This window comes from Schistocerca nitens, chromosome 2, assembly GCF_023898315.1.
Source record: "Schistocerca nitens isolate TAMUIC-IGC-003100 chromosome 2, iqSchNite1.1, whole genome shotgun sequence".
In the NCBI taxonomy this organism is placed as follows: domain Eukaryota; kingdom Metazoa; phylum Arthropoda; class Insecta; order Orthoptera; family Acrididae; genus Schistocerca; species Schistocerca nitens.
The window spans coordinates 448,708,892-448,736,559 of NC_064615.1; the positions used below are offsets into that span (position 1 = coordinate 448,708,892).

At 40.4% G+C, this 27,668-nt stretch overlaps 1 protein-coding gene across 4 annotated transcripts in view; it reads left to right on the top strand.

Moving 5' to 3' along the window:
• Positions 1–27,668, top strand: part of LOC126236312 (juvenile hormone esterase-like) — a 557,639-nt gene that overhangs the window by 456,484 nt on the left and 73,487 nt on the right. For all 4 annotated transcript variants that reach the window (XM_049945523.1, XM_049945521.1, XM_049945524.1 and 1 more), the window contains one exon: positions 22,618–22,785. In XM_049945523.1, coding sequence (XP_049801480.1) covers positions 22,642–22,785 — 144 coding nt within the window. In that variant the 5' untranslated portion in view covers positions 22,618–22,641. The remainder of the gene's footprint in view (positions 1–22,617; positions 22,786–27,668) is intronic.

Here is a 27,668-nt window from a genome sequence, read left to right on the forward strand (position 1 = left end):
AAATAATTTGATATGTATGAGAATATGTATATTATAGAGGGAAACATTCCACATGGGAAAATATATCTAAAAACAAAGATGATGAGACTTACCAAACAAAAGCGCTGGCAGGTCGATAGACACACAAACACACACACAAAATTCAAGCTTTTGCAACCAACGGTTGCTTCGTCAGGAAAGAGGGAAGGAGAGGGAAAGACGAAAGGATGTGGGTTTTAAGGGAGAGGGTAAGGAGTCATTCCAATCCCGGGAGCAGAAAGACTCACCTTAGGGGGAAAAAAGGACAGGTATACACGTGTATCACGATCAAAGGCAGAGCCACGTGTGAAAGCACCCACGTGATTTACCAACTGACCTGCCTACACTGTGAAGCTTTCTATGTGGGAATGACCAGCAACAAACTGTCCATTCGCATGAATGGACACAGGCAGACAGTGTTTGTTGGTAATGAGGATCACCCTGTGGCTAAACATGCCTTGGTGCATGGCCAGCACATCTTGGCACAGTGTTACACCGTCCGGGTTATCTGGATACTTCCCACTAACACCAACCTGTCAGAACTCCGGAGATGGGAACTTGCCCTTCAGTATATCCTCTCTTCTCGTTATCCGCCAGGCCTCAATCTCCGCTAATTTCAATTTGCCGCCGCTCATACCTCATACCTCAACCTGTCTTTCAACAACATCTTTGCCTCTGTACTTCCACCTCGACTAACATCTCTGCCCAAACTCTTTGCCTTTACAAATGTCTGCTTGTGTCTGTGTATGTGCGGATGGATATGTGTGTGTGTGTGCGCGCGAGTGTATACCTGTCCTTTTTTCCCCCTAAGGTAAGTCTTTCCGCTCCCGGGATTGGAATGACTCCTTACCCTCTCCCTTAAATCCCACATCCTTTCGTCTTTCCCTCTCCTTCCCTCTTTCCTGATGAGGCAACAGTTTGTTGCGAAAGCTTGAATTTCGTGTGTATGTTTGTGTTTGTTTTTGTGTCTATTGACCTGCCAGCACTTTCGTTCGGTAAGTCACATCATCTGTGTTTTTAGATATATTTTTCCCACGGGGAAACATTTCATGTGGGAAAAATATATCTAAAAACAAAGATGATGAGACTTACCAAACAAAAGCGCTGGCAGGCTGGGGGGAAGGGTGGGGAGTCGTTCCGGTCCCGGGGGCGGGGGGGACTCGCTTTGGGGGGGGGGGGGGGAGGCGGGAGGACGGGTGTGCACACGCGCGTGTCCATCCGCACATGTACAGACACAAGCTTGTGCCTGTATATGTGTGGATGGATATTTGTGTGTGTGCGAGTGTATACCTGTCCTTTTTTCCTCCCAAGGTGAGTCTTTCTGCTCCCGGGATTGGAATGACTCCTTACCCTCTCCCTTAAAACCCACATCCTTTCATCTTTCCCTCTCCTTCCCTCTTACCTGACGAAGCAACCGTTGGTTGCGAAAGCTTGAATTTTGTGTGTGTGTTTGTGTTTGTTTGTGTGTCTATCGACCTGCCAGCGCTTTTGTTTGGTAAGTCTCATCATATTTGTTTTTATAATATGTATATTTGTCTATATATTTTTCTATTTCTGTATTTTTGATGGTGATTATAAGTAGAGCTACATTTGTGTGAGATCCTCATGTCTGATGGTTCTTTCACATTTTTAGGACTGAAGATGGTCACACAGTGACCAAAATTGATCTGTGAAATAAAGGATTTCAGTATTTACAACCAATGGTGCCATTTATCCAAAACATATTGACAACAAGGCTACAACCCTGTCTCAGTCACTTTTCAACTCCTGCTTCCTTTTGATGTCCTTTTTGATGTCCTTCAGCTCACACACACACACACACACACACACACACACACACACACACACACACACACACACACATTTCTTTTGTGATTAGTAATTGTTTTCTAAATTAGTATTGGTATTTGTTTAGCAACTTGTTTTTTTAAATGAGTGTATGTTTATACAAAAATTCTCTATTACTTTTGACATAGCTGAGCCGATTGATCTGGGCCTGTGGTTAACTGGTATGTCTCTATCAGTCATTTTATGTACTTGAAGTGTAACTGTTGTTGTAAGGTGTGCCATGAAAATGTTATCCTCAGGAATTATAGTTGCAAGGTAGACAGGGGACATTTTAGTTTCTTGGCTTTTATATTTCAGAGTGTAATTAGTAGTCCTTTGTTCTGGCATTACTCAGCTTATTTATAGCTTTCATAATGTATTAATATGTAAAGTGGACTTGTTGTCATTTCCGGGTGGTCAAGATAATTGATTTGTCTTCACTGAGCACTGTCTTATGTAACCCCCTCCCTCATGATTTCAAGCTTGGGTGCACAGTAACTGTTGGTGGCCCCATGGGCAAGGTGGAGGAGGGGCAAGTGTGCGTATGAGACATGAGTTGTGGCCTTCATTTTGTGTGACGCTATTGAGGGGCTTGGGACGCCACTGTCACAGAGGAGGCATGTCTACGTGGTGTGATTAAAGCTCTCCAGTTGGTATGATATGAATAGATCTTCCCAAGTACTATCATTGTGCTTTGAGAATGGTGAAGGGTAGGTCCCAAGCCTACAAACTGCTGTCTTTCTTTATTAGCTCATCATGTAGTCAGGTCTTGACAGTCTTTTAAAACATAATCTCAGAATGTGTTGGTCTCCTTACAATTTGATGCTGTCATTCTAAGTCCATTGGAGATGCAGTGTTCTGCGTCAGCTGACTTAATAGACCACTCACCAAATAGCGGAAACATTGAGTTGTCAACAGACACACGCAAAAGAGAAATACTTGATAGCTTTTGGAATCAATCAGCCAGTGTACACATGTGTGTATCTTGACAGGCAGCAGTTAGGCAGCTGTACTGGGTGGGTTGGGGGTTGTGTGAAGTAGTGGTTAGAGGGAGAGAGTGAAGTGTGAGGCAGGAAGAGGGTTTTGAGGTGGGTGGCTGGAGGCTCCACCACCAGCTTTTCTGAACTACACAGATGGGAGTTATCCTTGCAGCACATTCTTTGTTCCCATGATTCTCCTGGTATCAGTGTCCCCATATCCTCCATTCAATAGTTTCCCCCTCCTCTGTCCTATCGCCCCTCCCAGTTCACATCTCCACATCACATTCATTGTGTGCCACTCATCACTGGCTCCTGGCACCAATGCATCACAAGCATAGCTTATACACCAGCCGCCCCTCCATACTGCATTCGTAACCAGAAAACTAGCTGCTTCTCTCCAAGCCTCTAGTTACCCACACAAATCTCCTCTTTCTGCCTTCAGCTCTGACTGGTAGCAGCTCACATGGTGTGCTTTCATGAAGTGGATGATTGCAGCCTCCTCAAATGGGGTTGTATGACATCAGGAAGACATATGTCTGAAGCATTGGCATTTAAAGCGCTAGACAGTGGGTGGGAAATCTGGCTCCATGTCACAGCAGCAAACCAAGATATTGAGCTTCTCTGAAAGTGAATCCCACCTCAAAGTGAGGATGACTGCTGCAGTGTCATCTTTGTTGTCTGTTGGGCCTTGACATATACAACATACCATGTGGATCTCTTGCTTTTAGATCATTTCTAGAGTGCTTGAAAAATGCACAACTTAGTTAATAAAACCAATAGCATATTTAATTAGAAGTTCAGTTAGGCAGAGGACTTTTCTTGACCTTTCAGAATCACTGAGATACAGCCATTGTATAAAAAGGGAGCAACCACTAACAAAGAATTACAGAGCAGTTTCATTGAGTTCAACACTTGGCAAGTTACTTGAAAAAGGAATTCTAGACCAAATGGAATCTTCATTTCGTAGATACAAACACAGCACAAATTGCAAAACGGGAGATCCACTATGACAGTCTGCATCTACATCTAAATGATTACTCTCCATTTCACTATTAAGTGCCTGGCACAGGGTTCATGGAACCACCATCAAGCTGTTTCTCTAACATTCCATGCTCGAACAGCTCATGGGGAAGAACAAACACTTAAATCTTTCTTTGTGAGCTCAGATTTCCCTTACCTTATTATGATGATCATTTCTCCCTATGCAGATGGGCACTGCATCCTCTGCCAGAGTGGGAAAATTTATTTAGGTCAGGCTGTGTCATCTTCATCATCATCATTCATTCCCATTACGGTCGGAGGAAGGCAATGGCAAACCACCTCCAATAGGACCTTGCCTAGTTGGCGGCGCAGGTCTCCCGCATCATCCCCTACGCTCCTCGGAGTATGGGACCGCATCATCATCATCTGCACAATAAAGGAAAGATGCACACAGCACAAATGTCAGACAGATAGGGAACAGCGAACTAAACATAATAGGAAAGCTCTGGTAGAACATATATTTAAGAGTATAGGAGACCATTCACCGAACAGCATAATCATTCATTTAGTCATCAAAAAGCTACCTTATTAATGCTGACCGGAAGCCCAATGTCATGATTGCAGTTCAGCAGGTGGACAGGGTGGAATAGTGTTTGTGTCAGGTGGATGGGCGGGGCGGGGGATAAAGAAATAATGATTTGGGGGAGGGGGGGGGGGTTGGTAGGTGAGTAAATTGATGGCAGTGCCTCAAATGCTTACTCCCTCAATTTTGACCTCTAGTAGTTTGTAAGTAAAATTGACCATTGGGGGAGACAGGTCCTCTGCTCTTGTAATAACCTGCAGCATCACCTTCTTGGACCTTGGCTCTCCACACCTGGCCAGAGAAATAGCATCCTCCTCCAGCATCTATCGGCGACAGTGTTCTCTTTTGGGATATTTCTCTTCAGAAATCTACAGACCAGTAACTGAAGGAGACACAGGCTGTTGGTCCCAGCACTGCCTGCTCCTCTTCTGTTCATATGCCCACAGCAGATAAGCCATCATGAGATTCCTGCCTGTCTAAAGTAGATAAAGAGAAAGGGAAGAAATATCAGGAGAAGATTATTCCAGTTACCCCAGAGGTGCTAAATTCCTCCACACCATCGGACTGATGTTGATGTTGATGTTGTTCCACCAGACAGTGATCCTGGGGTGTGACCTGTTCTTCTGTCCCCTTCACACCTAACTAGTATATCCATAATGTGATGATTCAGTGGACCTGCAGTGGATATTACCATCACTTGCAGGGTAAGGAGTCAGTCCCTTTCTCTCCTTTAGTCACCTTTTTAAGTTTTTATCGCCATTTTCAACCTTTTTTGTTCTTTCAGGAAGAAAATAAGTTATTTACTTTTGTTTCCAAATTTCTATATTCATGTTCATCCCTTTACTTTGTAGAATACTCCAGTGATGGTAAATAAAATCTAACCTGAAGTTTGAGATAGATTTTTCCTTTTTGATTATTTGAGTATTTTTTTATATGTATTTTGCACAGCTGTTATTATTATCAGACAACAATGAACACTCAGGCATGGATAATAGTTAAAGTAAAGGAAAGATAACCACTCATCTATAACTGACTGATGTGTGGCGAATAGAAATATGCAGCAGAAAACGGTACTTATACTAGCTTTTGAGCTCTTGCTCTTTCTCTAATAGACGTACACACATTCCCACACACAACTACAAAGAGACACTTTTGCTGTAGCCACAAGTGCATGTATTTAGGTGTCTGTGTGGTTGTGGATGTGACTCTGTACTTATACTTGAGAAAGAACAAGAACCTGAAAGCTAGTACAAACACAGTTTAATGTTGCATGTTTCTATGCGCCACACATCAGTCAGCTATAGGCGAGTGGCTGCCTTTCCTTTATTTTATGTGTTGTCACGTCAAATATTCCTCTATTATAGTAGCTTCTTTTTTTGTTCCAAAATCTAATTTTGCTGCAGTAACAGCACTACTGTGTGATACTCTGTTCAGTTCTGAAAATAATCTTTTTGAATGAAAATACCAACACCATAGTGACTGCCTTAAAAACAGTTTGTGAAGTAAAGTTTCTCCATGGGTGAAGGCGGATAGTGGTGTTGGTAAAAGTGAACTATTTTGTTCTGTTAATTTTGAGACCAAAGGTTTTCAGGCAGTTTTTAACCACTGACTTTCAACAAAACGTAAGAATAACTTGGAAATTAAATACAGACCACACCTGTTACATTTAGAATATCCAGATCATACACAAGTTTAAAGTGCGGTACATGCACCAGTAATAGGAATTCTAAGTACCAAGTGTAGTTCCACCACCACAGAATTGATCTCGACAATGAAATCAGTGATTTCCAATTACTCTGTGCGTTCGTAATTTTTTTTTTTTTTTTTTTTTTTTAAAAAAGATGATGTACGTTGATAGTGTTCTTGAACATTTTTCACTTTTGTCTAAGAAAAGTAGATATCTAACACCTGATACACTGGCACCATATTTCTGGGAACACATGTTAGAAGAAGCATGTTCATCATATGACCAGTGTTGAAGATAAAAAAAGCATTACAAACAAGCATTATATTTTGATCAGAGAATGTGTGTTGCATAACAACACGTCACATAAGAACTTTCTTTTTCAGCAAAGCAGATGGTGAAACATTACATCATAAATTATGTGAAGCTCTTTCTGAAGCCAACTTGTTCCTAAATAAAAGTCTTATGGTGGGATAAGACGCGTGTAATGTCAGTAAAACAAGTGTTTAGGATTTTAGATGGTGATGTCCAAGAGACCTAAGGCAGATAACTTGCAAACATTGGAACTTGCAACATTCATAGAGTGCAATATGACTTTGTAAAGGCTTTGGGGTGTTAGGTGGAAAAGCATCAGAATTTATGGGCAATATTTATCATTATTTTGATTATTGGCCCATTCGTTGGGAAGAATTTGAAGGAATTCAGTCTGACATTTCACATCACAGGTTTTTGAGGCATAAAACTGCAATGTGGTTTACTTGAGGCCCTTCAACCAACAACATGTTGCAACAGTGGGATGATATCCAGTATTACTTTATTAAGAATATATGAGGTCTGTTCAAAACATTTCGGAACTTTGTCCACAAAATTTTTCTATGCTTATCTTTTACTTACTGTGTGTGGTCTCCTTTGAAATACTCTCCTCCACAATTGATACACCACTCCCAATGCTGTTTCCACTTCCAGAAGCAGTCTTGGTATGTTTCTTACTGGATTGCGCAAACGCTGTCTGTGAATTTTCTTGTACCTCGTCTATTGTTGCATATCTTTGTCCTTTCAACATCTCAACCTCATGACCATAGACCCATATCTCATCGCCAGTTATGATTCTCTTAAGGAACATCATGTTCTCATTTGCACAATCCAGAAGCTCTTCACAGATTGCGATACAAAGGTCTTCCTGGCCTTGGTTCATGAGCCATGGGACGAACTTAGCGGCAACATTATGCATTCCAAGATGCTGTGTCAGGATTTCATGACATAATACAACTGAAATGTTACATTCTTCTGCAATCTTTCAGGCATTCAGTCTTCGATTGGCACACACAATTTTGTGATGATCTTAACATGAGCGTTGTCTGTGGATGTCAAAGGGTGTCCTGAGCAATGGTCATATTTAACTTCTGTCCGGCCATTTTTAAACCTTGTGAACCATTCGTAACACTGAGTACAGCTTAAGCACTTCTCACAGTAGGCTTTCTACATCATTTGGCGTGTCTCTGTAAAGGTATTCTTGAGTTTCACACAAAATTTAATGCAGACATGTTGCTCCTCTAGCTCTGTCATCTCAAAATTTGCAAACTGTGTGACACAATATTCTACCCAGTACAGCAGTGAATAGTAACTGACATACAACAATGAAACTTCATGCATTCACACATTCAACAGAGGTGTGTGCAGGGATGCCAACGTATTTTGTTCCAGCGTGTCATTGGCACGAAATTTCAAATGTTCCAGAATTTTTTGAACATACCTCATACCCCTAAAAATGAATATTGCTACTGTTCAGTCCAAATCCAGCAATGCAATTGTGAAATCTCGAAGCAAACCTACAATGAAAGTAGAACTTCATTTATAATTTCCTCTGCAGAACTATTTAGTCGGTTCACACAATGTTTTTAAAGCCAATCAACTTTGATTCGCAAATTGCATACACAAAGAGAAAACATACTTCAAACCTTTTAGTCTCCTGTTTTCCAGAGTTCTTCTTTCAGGAAAATTGAGAGTATTTATGAAATTCTTCATAATGAGCTCTTTACATTGAATTATCTGCTTCCTCTTGTTAGCGGGCAAGAAACCAAAGATCCTAGAAAACTGGAAGAACATGACAAATTGTGGTCCCTAAAAATTCCCCCCCCCCCTCCCCCTGCCTCCCATGAACCATGGACCTTGCCGTTGGTGGGGAGGCTTGCGTGCCTCAGCGATACAGATGGCCGTACCGTAGGTGCAGCCACAACATAGGGGTATCTGTTGAGAGGCCAGACAAACGTGTGGTTCCTGAAGAGGGGCAGCAGCCTTTTCAGTAGTTGCAGGGTCAACAGTCGGGATGATTGACTGATCTGGCCGTGTAACACTAACCAATACAACTTTGCTGTTGTGGTACTGCGAATGGCTGAAAGAAAGGAGAAACTACAGCCGTAATTTTTCCCGAGGGCATGCAGCTTTACTGTATGGTTAAATGATAGCGTCCTCTTGGATAAAATATTCCGGAGGTAAAATAGTCCCCCATTCGGATCTCCGGGTGGGGACTACTCAAGAGGATGTCGTTATCAGGATCAAGAAAACTGGTGGTCTACGGATCGGAGTGTGGAATGTCAGATCTCTTAATCGGGCAGGTAGGTTAGAAAATTTAAAAAGGGAAATTAGGGAAGTTCGGTGGCAGGAGGAACAAGACTTTTGGTCAGGTGAATACAAGGTTATAAATACAAAATGAAATAGGGGTAATGCAAGAGTAGGTTTAATAATGAATAAAAAATAGGAGTGTGGGGAAGCTACTACAAACAGCATAGTGAACGCATTATAGGGGCCAAGATAGACACGAAGCCCATGCCTACTATAGTAGTACAAGTTTATATGCCGACTAGCTCTGCAGATGATGAAGAAATTGATGAAATGTATGATGTGATAAAAGAAATTATTCAGGTAGTGAAGGGAGACGAAAATTTAATAGTCATGGGTGTCTGGAATTTGAGAGTAAGAAAAGGGAGAGAAGAAAACATATTAGGCGAATATGGATTGGGGGTAAGAAATGAAAGAGGAAGCCGTCTGGTAGAATTTTGTACAGAGCATAACTTAATCATAGCTAACACTTGGTTCAAGGATCATAGAAGAAGGTTGTATACATGGAAGAATCCTGGAGATACTAGAAGGTATCAGATAGATATTATAGTGATAAGACAGAGATTTAGGAGCCAGGTTTTAAATTGTAGGTCATTTCCAGGGGCAGATGTGGACTCTGACCACTGAAGGTGGGAATTTAAGGAGATGGGACCTGGATAAACTGACTAAACCAGAGGTTGTACAGAGTTTCAGGGAGACCATAAGGGAACAATTGTCAGGAATGGGGGAAAGAAATACAGTAGAAGAAGAATGGGTAGCTGTGAGGGATAAAGTAGTGAAGGCAGCAGAGGATCACATAGGTAAAACGACGAGGGCTAGTAGAAATCCTTGGGTAACAGAAGAAATATTGAATTTAATTGATGAAAGGAGAAAATATAAAAATGCAGTAAATGAAGCAGGCGAAAAGGAATACAATCGACTCAAAAATGAGATCGCCAAGAAGTGCAAATTGGCTAAGCAGGGATGGCTAGAGGACAAATGCAAGGATGTAGAGACTTATCTCAGTAGGGGTAAGATAGATACTGCCTACAGGAAAATTAAAGAGACCTTTGGAGAAAAGAGAGCCACTTGTATGAATATCAAGAGCTCAGATGGAAACCCAGTTCTAAGCAAAGAAGGGAAAGCAGAAAAGTGGAAGGAGTATATAGAGGGTCTATACAAGGGCGAAGTACTTGAGGACAATATTATGGAAATGAAAGAGGATGTAGATGAAGTTGAAATGGGAGATATGATACTGCATGAAGAGTTTGACAGAACACTGACAGAACTGAGTCGAAACAAGGCCCCCGGATGTAGACAACATTCCATTGGAACTACTGACGACCTTGGGAGAGCCAGTCCTGACAAAACTCTACCGTCTGGTGAGCAAGATGTATGAGACAGGCGAAATACCCTCATACTTCAAGAAGAATATAATAATTCCAATCCCAAAGAAAGCATGTGTTGACAGATGGGAAAATTACCGAACTGTCGGCTTAATAAGTCACAGCTGCAAAATACTAACGCGAATTCTTTACAGACGATTGGAAAAACTGGTAGAAGCCGACCTCAGGGAAGATCAGTTTGGATTCCGTAGAAATGTTGGAACACGTGAGGCAATACCAACCCTACGACTTACTTTAGAAGATAGATTAAGGAAAGACAAACCTACGTTTCTAGCATTTGTAGACTTAGAGAAAGCTTTTGACAATGTTGGCTGGAATATTCTCTTTCAAATTCTGGTAGTGACAGGGGTAAAATACAGGGAGCAAAAGGCTATTTACAATTTGTACAGAAACCAGATGGCGGTTATAAGAGTCGAGGGGCATCAAAGGGAAGCAGCGGTTGGGAAGGGAGTGAGACAGGGTTGTAGCCTCTCCCCAATGTTATTCAATCTGTATATTGAGGAAGCAGTAAAGGAAACAAAAGAAAAATTCAGAATAGGAATTAAAATCCATGGAGAAGAAATAAAATTGGAGGTTCGACGATGACATTGTAATTCTGTCAGAGACAGCAAAGGACTTGGAAGAGCAGTTGAACGGAATGGACAGTGTCTTGAAAGGAGAATATAAGATGAACATCAACAAAAGCTAAACAAGGATAATGGAATGTAGTCGAATTAAGTTGGGTGATGCTGAGGGAATTAGATTAGGAAATGAGACACTTAAAGTAGTAAAGGAGTTTTGCTATTTGGGGAGCAAAATAACTGATCATTGTCAAAGGAGAGAGGATATAAAATGTAGACTGGCAATGGCAAGGAAAGCGTTTCTGAAGAAGAGAAATTTGTTAACATCAAGTATATATTTAAGCGTCTGGAAGTCGTTTCTGAAAGCATTTGTATGGAGTGTAGCCATGTATGGAAGTGAAACATGGACGATAAATAGTTTGGACAAGAAGAAAATAGAAGCTTTTGAAATGTGGTGCTACAGAAGAATGCTGAAGATTAGATGGGTAGATCACATAACTAATGATGAGGTATTGAATAGAATTGGGGAGAAGAGGAGTTTGTGGCACAACTTGACGAGATGAAGGGACCAGTTGGTAGGACATGTTCTGAGGCATCAAGGGATCACAAATCTAGCATTTGAGGGTAAAAATCGTAGAGGGAGACCAAGAGATGAATACACTAAGCAGATTCAGAAGGATGTAGGTTGCATTAGGTACTGGGAGATGAAGCTTGCACAGGATAGAGTAGCATGGAGAGCTGCATCAAACCATTCTCACGACTGAAGACCACAAAAGGTATCAGTTGTTACTGACAGCAGTACATCTCAAAAAGAAATTAATCATCCATAGATTTAATGTTTCCAAATGCTTCAAAAAGTTGTTAAGGCTTCTCTTACAGTGTCCTGTGGAAATAGGAGGAGATATTCCATTTAAAGGCACGCATTAGGAAATGACAAGAGAGCGATGACCAAAAGATTTGTAATCATTGTTTTGACTGCTTAGTATGTGTACCTTCCATGCCCATTGACACTTAGCTCATTAAGTATGGACGGCGAGCACATCCAGATTATATTGCTTACACAGAATAATGAGAAAGGAAAAGATAACCTGAATTAGAAGAGAAGCAAAAAGAAGAGCAGAACTAAAAGCATCTTGAAGAGGAGATTAAAAAGATTAATAATGTGAAAAAATCAATTGACTATGAGACAGCTGCTCTGAAAAGAAAAAGAAAAGAAGAACATCAGCTATCTAAGAAGACTTAAGAACTTCTCTCGTAAGCTTCAGCTAAACTGAAGAAAGCACTTGAAAAATTGATTTAAAGGCAGCAAAACTGGCTCAGGGCGTGGTTGCACAAATCACTGAACTAGAAGAGATGGAAAGAAAGGGAGGTGGAAACCATTTGGAAAAAACTTGAGAAGAGAAAGTGTAGTATAACTACTTTATTTTTTGCTGAAGTTCCTTAGAAACAGGAATCCAAAAATATTTTGTCGAAATTTTTCTGATATTGAAGTGATGTGATGTAGATTTTGTTTGTGAATTACAATTATCAATGTCAAATTACCAATACTGAATTATGAAAGTACCTTAAGTATTAATAAAGTTGTATGAAGGGAAAAAAATGATCATACTTTGTCCAGGAACTTAAATGAGAAATTTATTAAGGTCTTAAATGGCATGATTGGTAAAGGATTATAAAAAATGAAAACAATTAATTTGTGCTGTATCTGTTTATTGAAATAATTTGCCACCTTTTAGTCAGCTTTCTAAAATATTCTATCACCCTTTAATCTCACCCTTTTCAAGTACTTTGTCACCTTTCTTACCTTTTTCAAGTGCCACATGGCTCTTCCCCGTGCACCTACCAGAACTACAACAACCCATTCCCCTTTCCTCTTCGATCTGTTTTGCTCTTCAAGAAATGCATTTCACTGATGATCATTCTCCAACTCATCAAGATTACAGTGCATTCGGCAGAACTTTAATGGCTGTGAGAGAGCATCTGGAGGGGCCTGTACATTGGTTTGCATAGATGTCATCAGTGAGCAGATCCCCCTCCATACCACATCAAAGCAGTAGCAGTGCAAATGTGAATGACACCAGTGATCACCTTTTTGTAACATTTATTTACTTCCAGGCAGTGCACTTAGTTACTTTGAGGAGACAAGCTAAATCCAATAACTCCCCTACCCCCTCCCCTCCCCCTCCTTTTCCTGTACTTGGAAATTTCAATGCACAATGCCTCCCTGTGGGAAAGTACCATGTAGTTTGGCAGTGGAGTTTCAACTGGCAAGCATCTTTCTGGTATCGATCTGTCTCCGCAGTGACTACTGTTACCCACATTAATTCCACCCATGGTACCTTTTCAGTTGTCGACCTTACAGTCTGTTCTGCCAGTCTCATGGTTTTGCTACAATGGTTGCTACATGATGCTCCTTGTGACAGTGACCACCTTCCAGTCCTTCCAGTGATCATGTCATTTCCATCACCACCCAACAGATCAGTTATGATGTTGGACCCTTCAGATAGCTAAGGTGTTTGTGTTACTCTGCTGTCACCTTCATTCACTCTCTGTCAGACTGCATTGATGAATTTGCAGGAGACTTCTCCGACGTGATCACCCATGCCACTAGAACTGCTATCTCCCTTTCTACGGGCTCCCTCAGTCAGTGATTAGTGTTGTGGTGGATCAAACAAATTGCAGCAATTATTAATGATCCTTGAAAGACCTTGCAGTGTCTCAAGCAACATTCTTCATAGATTACTCCCATCACCATTAAGCAGCTCCATGCAAAAGTTCACTATCTAAATGCAGTAATGCAGGGAGAACAGCGTCATATAGGAATAAATTCTTTTTCATCCCAGATGTGGGACAAGCTCCATAGTTTAATGGGCTGCCAGAACAACAACTGTTGTAGATCTCCTCCAATATTGCAAAATTGGTACCAATGCATTCCTTGTTACTAAACACCTCGTGACCCACTTTGTGACAATGTCAGCATCCTCTTCTAATGCAACTATCTTTTGAAAACATAAAAGTCAAGTAGAAAATATCCCCTATCCTTTACCCCCATCGCAATGAATTATGTAATGAACCTTATACGAACTGGGAACCAGTTCAGGGTCTTGAGTTATCACACATTACAGTCCAGGCCTCATTTGATCCGTAATCATATGATTCAACAGCTGAGTATTAAAGAGTCTATCTAGACAGGGTCTTTTATGATATTTAGCTGTTGTTCCCCTTCACAGTGATGAGATAGTATCACTGTCCCTATTATTAAACGAAGGGAAAACCAAAAGTCTGCAACAGCTACCAACCGATTAGCCTTACCAAAGTGCTGTGCAAACTGGTTGAAATGGTTGTAGCCCAATGATTGTGCAGCATTTTCAAATTTCTGGCCATCTTGTCACATTATCAATGTGGTTTCTGGGAGAGACAATCCATAACCGACCATCTGGTTAGGTTGGAAACAGCAATCCAACTGGCTTTTTCCAAACGCCAGCAATTCATCGTAGTCTTATTTGACCTACAAGAGACATAAGACACCGCTTGGCGGCATCACATTTTCCTTACACTTCATGACTGGGACTTTCAAGATCCCTACCAATTTTTATTCATCAGTTTTTATCACACAAGTTGTTTCAGATTAGAGCAGGTACATTGCTCAGCTTGCGATGGGACCAAGAGACTGGCATCCTGCAAGAATCTGTACAGAGTGTTACACTCCTATTCATTGCCATCAGTTGGCTAGTGCCCTATGTTGAACCTGTAGTCACCCCCACACTGTATGTCGCTGACCTTTGTATTTGACATAGCTCCCAATCTGTAGCCTTGGCTGATTGCTATCTGCAAGGAGCACTCCAAAAACCATTTGCTTGGACCCTTTCCCATGGCTTCCAAGTCTTGTCTGCAAAATTGCGAGATGGGCATCATTGTTGTCATAAAATGGTCCGTCTTGAGCTAGAACTCTACTTGACTACCTAGTGCCTGGACGTTATTGCACAGCCCTGATTTTTGGGGCTGCTCTTTGGTAACAAGCAGATATAGCTGCCCTGTACTAACCAACTAAAGACTGATTGCAAGCGAAAACTTAACATTCGATCTGTTTCCTCACTCGCATTCGCACCTCTTGAGGTGCAGATTGTGCTACTGTACTCTGTATTTACTAAGTCATGCTCTCATCGTGACTGAACTATGGGTGCCATGTTTATGGCTCAGTAGCTCCTTTACCTTTAAAATTATTTAACCCCAGTCCATCATCATTGAATAAAACTGGCCAATGACACCTCCTGGACTAGTTCTGTACGTCATTTGTTTGTCAAAGCAGGTGCCTTTCCTCTCCACTTCCAATGGTACCAACTCTTGCTCACTTAAGCATTCACCATCCAACAATTTCCTAATCATCCAATATGTCAAATACTTTTTGCATGCAAGGGACATCAACCCCTGTACACGTGCCTTCAGGAGACATTAACAGTTGGAATGCACCTCAGGACTCTCTGCCAGATCTCCATCTAGCTCCTTACAATACAAATAGTTTGTCACCCCATGACCTTTCAATATCTGTTCCTACCAGTTCTTCAGTAGAATCAGGATACTACTGTCATACACTCATAGCTCGAAAACCATGGATAGAACGAGATATGCTTTTACATCTCCTGCATATCTGGAACATGTGTGTGGGAATGTGTACTAATTGTTGTCGGCTACTGTGGGAGCCAGCATCGACACGAACAAAGGAGGAGAGAAGTTGCTATGGCAAGTGGCAGGAATCCAAAAGGATTTGTACATACGAAATTCAAATTAATAAGACACTTTATTTTTAACAAGAAAAGAAACATTACTTAACTTGCTTCCTGTGCCTCCCACATGCAATTCCTACTACACTCTTGCTACTCACAGTATGCAGACTAAGTTTTGTCTTCCTATTACTCAGTGCTGAGGCTCTCGAACTCTGCGACCGTACTGTGCCCAACCAGTGATGGGTGGCTGGTTAAGTCAGCATTGACAGGGGGCACTGTTTTCCTGGAGGTATGGTGCTGCCCATTCTTTCCATTGGCGCATGGGTCAACACCTTCGTGATGCTGTTTCGTGGTGCTGCGCTGGTCAGTGTGCAGTCGATTTTTTAGGACAGCACACAATTTTTACAGTGGAGCTGATAGCTATTGATGGTGCCTGATGTTTTATTAAACTGATTCCTCTCAATGAGGAGACTCTAAGCTACGGAAGATATTGCTCTTGGCAACTTGTGATATCTGCTACTCACTAGCTTGTCTCTGACCTGTAATTGGGACCGATGACCAAGCAGTTTGGTCCCTTTCCCCCCCCCCTCTCCCCCCCCTCCCCCTGCCCCCTCCACCCTCTTTTAAACGAACAAACGAACCAACCTGTAATTCTAACTTGTCAGTTGTCTTTCTTTGTGTGTCAAGTTATTTTGTATTCCGGAGATGAACTGACAACCATTTGGCCAGAGAAGCAGTTGCAAATAAGATCTCTCCTCAGTTGCAGATGGAGTAAAACCCATTCTGCTGCTGCTACCTCTAGTAAACTCTCTACTATCAGGAATACTGCTGCTGCATGCTGCTGTTCCATTCCTCACAGAAGGGATCAAGCATAATATGTTGCCTCTGCATTGGTCACACCAGACTAATCCATTGTTTTCTCTTTTTTATGAACCACTCCCATTGTGGGTGTGGGGCCTTGCAGGCCTCATGGTGAAATACCCGTAACTTCTGGCTCTCCGTGCTAAACATTGTGTACCACTCATAATGGTGGACAATGTATGGACATTGTCTTTCAGGAGTTATTCATGGGAACTTCTGCGAAGTTTGGAAGGTAGGGGATGAGATACTGATGGAAGTAGAGCTGTGAGGACAGATCTAGGGTTGTGCTTGGGGAGCTCAGTCAGTATAGAGCACTTGCCTGTAAAAGACCAAGTCTCAACCAAGCACTCAGTTGTAATCCGCTAGGAAGTTTCAGTGTACGGACATTTGTGCTGGTTCTTAATTTTATCTGAGAAATCAGTTTTTATTCTGAGATATTTCATTTTAAATTACTTTTCAGCTGGGGCAGAGGGATTGAGGATGGGGTTTCTACTGCCACATGCTGAGACCCTTGACACCACCTACTCTGCCAGCTGCCTCGGCTATTCCTCTCTTTCTCTGTTTTAATTGGTTTTGGGTGCAGTTAGCCCATTTTCTGCCACATGCTCTTTTATGTATTAGGGATAGCACTCCAATGAAGGCAAGACCTTAGGGATTCCTTATCCTTTACACTAGCTAATGGGAAAAGAACAGTTGAATAGCTTTTTATGCTTTCTCCAAGACAGTGGGTCCTGTTCCCAGCATCAACATTTTGACTCTAATGAACCAGGGGAGGGACAGTTGTGGGAGGGATGCTCCCTCTTGCTTGCAGAGCCCCAGTGGCCACTTGCCTGTCCCCACCTACGTACTAACCTGATTATTTCTCACACCTTATTTTGCAGTTGACTGTCCGATTGAAGTTCATTACATGTTTAGCCTCTTCATTTCTACTATTACAAATGTCTTGGCTAGAAGGCATTCTTTACTCCATAACTGTCTGAGCTCTTAATCGAATTGATGGGGGGTCAGGTGGGGGTGGGAGTTCTCTCATCACATTTAACTCCTGGGATTACCCTTGTCTGCTGTCTGACTTGTATACCAGCTTGACCCAGTTTTCACCACCTTGATTTACACCACTCCTACATACTTCAATAATTTAGTAAAAATTGTATCTGGCATCTCTACCTCAGATGACATATCTCTCGACTGAAAGACCCATGACGTTGCTATTTAATCCCATAACCCACCAACCAACCAAGTAATGAAACTGACCTCTTTAATGTACCACACTTGCCTAAAACATAATAATAATAATAATAATAATAATAATAATAATAAGCATAAAAGTTTTGATATAATAGCTACTTGCTTATATTAATGTTTAGGACATCACTTGAACATAACTAACAGAGAATAATAATTTACATGATATAAAATCAAAGGAACTCTGTTTCTTTCAGTTACTTCCACTGGCAGTCAGGGAAGTTGTGATGTTCACTTGCTTTATTTCTTCATTTGTTTTCCTCGGTGTCAACATACTGTGTTGCTACACTGACTGAAAAATGGGGGTTGGAAGATCAATACTTACTACTTTAAGTGGTATAGCCGACAGGTGCACATTTGCGTTTCACAGTTCTTTACTTTCTCTGTTCACAACCTCCCAATAATACACAGTTATATGGCCAGTGCACTATTGGTTAACTTTCGACAAGCCTCATTAATAGCTTGCAGGCAAACATCCACATACTGCTACAATAGTATACTGTTGAACATCTATGAGCAGTAAAAGCCGAACCACACAGTTCACAGAATAAAAAGCTACGTATGGAACAGGCACTGTCATTGTTTTAAGACACAGTCTAATTGTGTTACACTTATTTCACAGTTAAATTGATGCACTGTTGTTGACCTAACCAATACAGATTCCTCGTCTGAAACTCGATCATGGACTGACTGTCTTGGGACCAAAATTCGGGCCCTTTATATCCTCACAATAAGAGTTATGGAAACTACACAAAGTTTGATGTTTAATTTACAGAAATTACAATTGAGACTTAACTCATTCAAGTAACTGCATATATCGAAAAATTGGTTCTTTTAAACAGTTTCTTCTACCACAAGAGTTAGGCCAAATTATTTGTTTAAACGATGAAATTACCAGATTTAGTTACACAAGCAATACTTTTGACAAAACTGTTAATCACTTTGGAATTAATAATGGGCTAGCTTTGCTAACATGTTTTCAAATAGAGCCAAACAGATCCTTTAAGAATAGTATTAGTTAAGAATACTATTAGTTGTTCCTCCAAATGTTTATAATTAGTACAGAATTTAAGTTATGAAACAATTACTGATTTCTCCCTATAACAAAAGATACTAACTAGGTACAGTCACCTGCCTCCGTAGTGGAGGGTCAGGCTGCTGTGGCCAAGCTGTTCTAGGCACTTCAGTCTGGAACCGTGTGACCGCTATGGTCGCAGGTTCAAATCCTGCCTCGGGCATGGATGTATGTGATGTCCTTAGGTTAGTTAGGTTGAAGTAGTTCTAAGTTTGAGGGGGACTGATGACCTCAGATGTTAAGTCCCATAGTGCTCAGAGCCATTTGAACCAGTTCGTAGTGGAGGACCTTTCATTTATGTTGTGCCATAATTGACTTCTTGTCATTTTCCACTTGTACCTTTGGAGTCAGGAACCATGTTGGATTTGTTTTTGACAGGAGGTATGGCCTACCTGTGAATGGGCTCCTTCACCTTACCACAATGCTATCTATTATAGATCTGCCCACAAGCCTATCTGAGTGAGCTAGCTCTCAAGAAAACAACGTAACATTGTCCTATGTTAAACATAGCTTGTAATTGGCTAGAATAATTTGCTATTTTTGACCTGTTTTCACGCCGCTCTATTTTTCAGAATCGTCTGAGAAAGTTGGTAATTGATGCATGTAAAAATGTAGGCTAAACAGTTTTAGTAAAATATTCTTTTTGTGTGTGTGTGTGTGTGTGTGTGTGTGTGTGTGTGTGTGTGTGTGTGTGTGTGTGTGTGTGTGAGAAGGGGAAGGACTCTGCACCTGGTAGCTGGGATATTCTCTAGTTTCACATCCATTGTTTACTATATTCCAGGCTGTTTCACTTAAGTTACTGGATTTGCGTACCTGTTCAGCATAATAATACGCTTTTAGAGTCTTCGTGGATTCTCTATATGTTTTTCTGTAGCATTTGTACTCTGCTAAGAAGTACTGCAATTTAATGTCCCTGAGTAGCATGCAGAGGTTTTTCATATTTTCCTTCAGTTTTGAGTTTTTGGAAGAATTTTGGGACCCAATTACACCTGTGGTTAAGTGTTCCATGGAAATGGCTCCACTTTCCTCTAGTATCATCTAATTTATATACATGTTGCTAGTCCGTGTGTGCAAGCTCCTCTAGTGTATTATGGTCAGTTTTCTTTTATAAGTCAGGAAGTCACTGTACACATTACTGTGTTATCTTTGTTGATATCTATGATATGAGAGTGAGTTTTCAATAATTTTCATGACTAATTCTTCCCTAGTTAAATGCATAATAACTTGGTCGGTGTAAGTCTGTAAGTGTAATGTTATTCTTGTTGGGGATGAATTCATGTGAATATAGTAATATCACTAACAATTCAGAATACATCTACATCCATGTTCCCCAAGATACTTGGTGGTGTGTGATGGAGGGTACCTCTGGTACCACTGTTCCATCTTCCCTCTTTCATTCACTAATAGTACATGGGAAGAATGATCATTGGTAAACCTCCTTATTAGTTCGTATTTGTCAGATTTTTTGGTTGTGGTAATTTTGTGAGACAGAGAGGAGGATTTAATATGTTGCCCGACTCTCCTGGAACATGCTCTTTTGGAATTTCATAATAAATCTGCCTTTGAGGTGCAACACCTTCCATGCAGCATCTGCCACTGGAGTGTTGACCATTTCCATAATACTCTTGCATCAGCTGAATGATCTTGTGACGGAACAAACTGCTTTTTGTTGGGCTCCATTGCTGCTATTAATCCAACCTGGTAAGGTACCCAGACTGATGAGCAATACTCAAAAATTGGTTGAACAAGTGTTTTACAAACCATTTCCTTCATGGGTAAATTATATTTCCTTAACATTTTTCCAATGAATCTTAATGTGACACCTACTTTACCTGCAATTTATTTTATGTGGCTATTGCACCTTAAGTCATTCCTAGGCATTTTACAGTAGTTACTGTTTTTATTGATTTGCCGCCGATAGTGTAATCTTTGCTATTTACGCACACTTTGCTATGTTTATTTAAATTAAGTCAACAGCCAGTCCCTCCTGCACTAATCTTCAATCCTCTGCAAATCTTGCGACAATTTGCTACAGTCTCCTGGCTTTGCTATCTTTTTATAGACAGTGGCATCATCTATGTACATCCACACGGAACATCTAATGTTATCAACTAGATAATTAGTATTTTTTTTTTAACAGTAATGCTCCTATCACACTTTCTTGGGATACACCTGAAATTACCTGGACAGCAGCCAGTTTTGTTTTGTTAAGAGCAATGTGTTGAGTTCTATCTGCAAGGATGTCCTGAATCCAGTCACAAATTTGGTTTGATACTCAGTAAGCTCGTATTTTGTTCACTAAATGATAGTGGAGAACTGTATGAAATGCCTTCCTGAAATCCAGGAACATGGCATCAATCTGAGGGCTGATGTCTACAACACTCTGAATCTTGTGGACGAACAGAGTGGGCCGAGTTTTGCAAGATCTCTCTGTGCAGAATCAATGTCGATTTTTATAGACAGTATTTTTGCTCTCTAATAATATCATAAGATATGAGTGTAAAACATGTTCCATCATTCTTGCACAGACTGACATTGGTAGCACAGGGCTATAATTGTCTAGTTATGACCCTTCTAGAAAATGGCAATAACCTGCACTTTTTCCGGACACTAGGGATGCTTTGTTGCTCCAGCAACCTACGATAAATCACTGCCAGAATGGGAGCATACCCAAGATAATTTGCATTATAGCTTAAAAAGTTTATTTTCACATCTCCTAGCATTATAACCTGTTCCTAGTTTGTTGAGAATTTATCCAGAAGCTTGAAATGACAGAGGAATTCACTACATCACTGTTTGGTGATCTCTACAAGTCAGCTGTTATTAAGTTGTCTTTTCATATCTATGTTCTCTGCTGGTGATTCAAAGGCCACTTCAGCAGGGAGTTCATCAACCAAATCAATTTTTCACAGTGAATTTTATTTCTGTCTTAAGTGATAGCACAACCATCATTGTGTTAACTGCTCTAGAAGATAGACTCAAAATTTCATAAAAACTAAGAGTCTCTTCAGTCTTGCATCCAAGTTCATTTAAAATGTGTGTGTGCCATATTCTCTCCTGTGAATGTCATTTTATTACTGCTGTACTGTACAGTCTGGAACACCATTTTGCTTTTTTAGCTTCTCTGATGCTGTTGAGCGGGTGTCTTTTCTTCATGTGTGTACATTGGGTGCAAAATTTACTGGCAAGAAAAACTGTTGTCATAGTTATAAGTCTTTTCAATTCTTCTTTCCTTTAATTTTTTGCATAATCAGATTGGAGCAGGTTGTTAACATCAGGTACAAATGAAGATTCTTTTACATCATCGAAGCGTAAGAAGTTCCATTGATAAAATGAAAGAATGTTTGATTCATTTCACTCATCTTGGATGTAGTTGAACATTGTGACAGTTTATGCAGTTTAACGTATTATTTTAAAAATGCTGCAGCTACTAAATCTATTTTGGACTTACTTATTTAATGTCTTCATTTTCTTTAGTGCCCATGGTCTGCGTTAGTAGATTGCAGTGTATGTTAGCTTTGTCATGTCCTGGTAGTACTGTGAATAAAAGAAACAGAACTTGGGTGCTGCCCTTCATAATGAGCAATAACAATGTTGACAGGAGCTGTAAGTGGTCTCTATGATGGAGTTGGCTTGCTCACTATCTCATTTTAATATAAAATATACATACCTAGCCAATAATTAGTATGGTACAAATATGAATATCACTAATATTCTATAGTACTTCAACACCACAGTTGTACCTGCATGTACTGGACCTTTTGAGTTACGCAAATTCATTCAAGAGCATTTAGTATTAAGAAAAAATTATGAACCATACAGATGTTAACAAAAATATAGTGCAAAATAAATGAAGGCATATTTTCTACTACTGTATCTTTGTTAATTATAGTACTAGTATGAAAAGGATAGTTGCTATTGACCATATAGTGGAGATGCTGAGTCGCAGATAGGCCCAACAAAAAAGACTGTATCTGCGACTCAGCATCTTCACCATGTGGTGAGTAGCAACTATCATTTTCATGTTGTCATTATTCCATCCTAGATTTTCCGTTGTTTAATTGTGATTCTATTGCAGGTGCTAAGGCTGTATAGTACAAGAATGGCTGATGTGGAAACAGTGACAGTTAAAGTTGCCCAAGGCATTTTGAAAGGAAAAGTAGTTGAAGCAAAGTATGGAGGGAAATATTGCAGCTTTCAGGGTATTCGTTATGCAAAGCCACCAGTTGGCCCTCTTAGATTTCAGGTAAGAACTCTAACCTTTTTTTCCCTGTCTGTTCAACAACCCATAGCCAGTTTACTTCTACATCGTTTTCCAATTCAATTTTTTGTTTTGTTTGTAATGGCTTCTGTGACAACAGGGCATTAAACTTAACTTTTTTCTTTATTACTTCTCTTCCCCCAGAAGATACTAACCATTTTTGTTACTTGAGAAAAAAGTGCAACATTACTGTTGTTCACATATCCTTTCAAGATATAGAATTTGTTCAGTTAAAAATGTGGAAAAAATATTGGCTTCATTTTAAGGAATCAAATCTTACTACTTAGGTATCACAAAAATTTAAAGTTTAACATAGCCTGTACATTTACTAATTATAACTGAAACATTGAGAGCATATCAGATACACACATCTTAATGATAAGTATAGAAGCTGAGTAGATAGGAAGGCGGCAGCTCAATAGAGGGGAAGAAAATGAAAATTTCTTCTCTCCATGCTTTCCACTGCATGTTCAGTGTTGTATGTGAAAGAGTGAAAATGACAACCTGCTCAAATGTAGCGAAGATTTACCTAGAATCCAAAATATAAGCTATATTGTGTTTTCATAATAGGGTCAAGTATCTACCAAGTGACATGATGATCATACAATCAGTAGGAAAATCAAAATCTGTAGTTAATGGCCAATGATTTTCACGTAACAGGATCCGCATTCTGAACAAGGGGAACATGGTCAAAACAATGTAAAAACTTTGAAGGCAGATAATAACCTGTTATTTAGAATTTCATAAAATCTCAAGTCAGGTATTTGAAGGTTCTGAAAATTAATTTTATTTTATTTGCAGTGAACTGAACTGCCTTCAAACCAGAGTGTTAAAAATGTAACAAATGCAACACATAAAAAGTATATAAATTTTCAGGTGAAATATTTTCATTGGTATGAATGATATGAAAGACATAATTATGGTTTAACAAAATGAAAAGTGATTGTGGAGAATATGTAAGTATACAAATGAATATGGGTACATAAATGAGTGGTAAATGGTCCAAGGAAGTTTTCTGTTGGAATCTAAGTGATAAGAAAAAACAGAGAGTGTGAGATGGTGACCTTATGAGAGGTGGGTAGATGACATTAGAAACAGGAATATGGATGGCTAAGATAAAAACAGCAATTCAAATAAAAATACGGAGTTGGTCTTTACTGCCAGTACTAGTACTACTACTACTAATAATAATAATAATAATAATAATAATAATACTTTTGTGTCGCAGACATCTTTGTAAGTAGAGAGACATCCCGTTTGCACTAAGTAATTGCATTTGACTTATAGTACTCTTTGTCATGTCCACTTCCTCTTGTTGCTGTATTTTAGCCATTAATGATTATATACTTTTTAATGTACAGGACAGGATCAACTGCAATTTTTTAAAGTATAAGACAAATCCAGCTATATTAGATAAGATAGTAACTTTGGTCGAAACATAATTAGATATTTTCTATAGTGATGCTTCTTTCCATTGTATAATAACAGTATTTGTTACGTAGAGAGAAAAAAAAAGTCAAATTCTGTCATCAGTTTCGAATGATGTGGTAGGTCATTAACATTTGAAGAACGGAGCAGATGTTTGTACTTTATGGTAAACACTGTGTAATTTCTCCCCATACAAGTAATGCAGCTTCGCTCCTTGAATTACGAGGGGCATTTGAAAAGTCCATGCAAAGTCCGAGAGGTGGCATCACTGGCACGTATCAAGGTCATGTTTAGTTAGTAGCATCTTTGGAAAGAACGCACACCAAGTTTCAGCCATATTGGTCTTTTTCTTTGTGTTTGACATGTGAATCAAGGAAGTCGAGTTATTGTCAAAAAATAGACGAAAAAGAATTTCATGTGGTGATTAAACATTACTTTATGAAAGGCAAAACGCCTCAGGAGAGTAAAGAAAAGCTTGATAAACAATACGGTGACTCTGCACCTTTCGATTAGAACAGTTTATAAGTGGTTTCAAAATTTTCAGTGTGGCCTTATAGGCAAAAGTGATGCTGAGCGTTCTGGATGCCCTGTGGAGGTTAAGACTCCAGAAATTATTGATAAAATCCATGATATGATGATGGATGACAGAAGCGTTAAGGTGCGTGTGATTGCTAGTGCTGTGGGCATCTTGAATCAACGGGTACATAATATTTTGCATAAACATTTGGACATGAGAAAGCTATCCGCAAGATGGGTTCTACGATTGCTCACACTTGTCCAAAAACGGAATCGTGTGAAGTGTTGCAAGGATTGTTTGCAGCTGTTCAGGAAGAATCTGCAGGACTTTAGGTGTCGTTTCATCACTGTGGATGAAACATGGATACATTACTATACTCCTGAGACCAAACAACAATCTAAACAATGGGTTACCAAGGGAGAATCTGCACCAAAAAAGATGAAGAGTATTCCTTCGGCTGGAAAGGTTATGGCGGCTGTCTTTTGGGATTCGCAAGGGATAATCCTCGTCGACTATCTGGAAAAGGGTAAAACTATTACAGGTGCATATTATTAATCGCTACTGGACCTTTTGAGAACTGAACTGCAAGAAAAACACCAGCAATTGGACATCAAAAAAGTCCTTTTCCATCAAGACAATGCACCAGCACACACCTCAGCAGTTTTGGTCACAAAATTAATGGAAATAGGATTCCAACTTGTTTCACATCCCCCCTATTCTCCAGATTTGGCTCCCTCGGACTACTATTTGTTCCCCAATTTGAAGAAATGGCTGGTGGGACAAAGATTTTATTCAAATGAGGAGGTGATTCCAGCAACTAATAGCTGTTTCGCAGACTTGGACAATTCCTATTTTTCGGAAGGGATCAACAAATTAGAACAGCGTTGGATGAAGTGTGTAAGTCTAAAAGGAGATTATGTCGAAAAATAATAAAGTTTTACCCCAAACATGTAAGTAGTTTTTATTTTTGCACGGACTTTTCAAACGTCCCTCGTACTTACACCACATAGCGCAAATACTTACATCACTTGTGCTTAAATAGGAAGTGAACCAAGCAAAAATATTGAGTGTTTATTACCCTAAATAGGCAATTTCCATAGCAGGGTAGCATAAGCACACAATTGATTGTCTTAAACAAATCGTGAAAAGTGTTACCTTTATGGAGTTAGTGACCCTGTAAGTAGTTGTCATACTAGAATGGCAGTTAACAACGGAAAGTCCCGGTTGGAATATAAACAATATTATGAAAAGGATAGAGCATTACTCACCGTAACAATGACACATTGAGTTGCGGATGGACAAGACGAAAAGACTGCTTCATATAAACATAAAAGCTTTTGGCCAATGCCTTCTTCAGGGGGGAAGAGCACACGTTCACACAAACAAGCACATCTCACACACAACTGTAATCTCCAGCCCATCTCGCCAGACTGCAATAGAAATGTGTCGAACAGGAGCAACAGTCCAAACATGGTAGTGGAGGCAGAGGCATAGCAGGATACAGTTGGGGGAATTGGAATCGGCACTGCCTGGCGCAGAATTTAAAGTGAGTAGATGGTGGCGGTCCAGGGCTGCCAGGTGCAGTGTCTGGCGGTTGGGGGTGGGGAGGAGTGAGGAACACTGAGTGGAAACGTGAGAAGAAAAAGGGTGAAAACTGGTGGGTGCACCTGCAGAAAGCAGTGCACAGTGAGGGTTAGGAGAGCAAACCCTGAGGAGCTGAGAGGTGGGGAGGACTGTAGGTTACTATAGGTTGAGGCTGGGATGATTTAGGAGTGGAGAATGTGTTGATGTGGGGGGGCTAGATTTTTGTTAACAATCAGCTGCAATGGGACATCTAGGGTTATTGGGTTTGTGGCTTTTGGGAACTTTGCAGAAGTGTGTGTGTGTGTGTGTGTGTGTGTGTGTGTGTGTGTGTGTGTGTAGGTTATTATTTGCTTCTGGAATGGGATTACAGTGGCACAGTTTATAGTTAGAGGTGTCAGACAATTGGTGGAGGCCTTCCACCAGGTAGTCACTGTGGTTCATAACGACAGGGGTGGAACCTTTGTCTGCAGGTAGGATGATAAAGTCAGGATTTGTTTTCAGGCTATGTATGGCTGTCCTTGCTTCTGCTACTATGTTGATGTTCTGGGGCCAGGGGAAGGATGGTGAGGCAAAATTTGAAGTAAGGGATGCCTGGAAAGTGACCAGGTGGTAGATAAGTGGGATGAGGGGACGATCACAGTTTGATGGTGATGTGAAATGGTAGAGAAGGGTTAAGTGTTGGGATTAGTTTGGCTTTGGTTGGAAGGATTGGTGGCAAACAAGTGTTTCCATTGCAGGGATCAGGAGAATGAGAGTAGGTCTCTGACAAGTCGTACATAGTTAAATTTGGGTGTAGGGCTGAAGGTGAGGCCTGTGGAGAGTACTGACACTTCTGTGGGTTGAAGATTTTGGTGCAAAGGTTAACAACAGTGTTGTGAAATTGTTTCGCCCTTGGATTTAGTGAAGTGTTGGGGGGATGAAGCAAGCTGAAAAGGTCAGCTAGGCATGGTCTGGGTGCTATGAGGGGTTGACAGGGAGGAACAATATGAGTAGGATAGCAGTTGGATATTGGTGCTCCAAGGTGTCAGTTAGCAGGCTGCATAACTTAATGTAGGGGGTGACTGGAATGCTCTTCTAAGAGCTGGAGTGCAAAGGATTCAGTTTTTGAGATGTGATGTTCACTGAGGTGACAGAAGTCATGGGATACCTCCTAATATTGTGTCGGATCTCTTTTTGACCTGCGTATTGCAGGAACTCAACATGGAATGGACTCAACAAGTCATTGGAAGTCCCCTGCAGAAATATTGAACATGCTGTCTCTATAGCTGCCCATAATTGTGAAAGGGTTGCTGGAGCAGGACTTTATGCATGAACTTATCTCCCAATTATGTCCCATGAA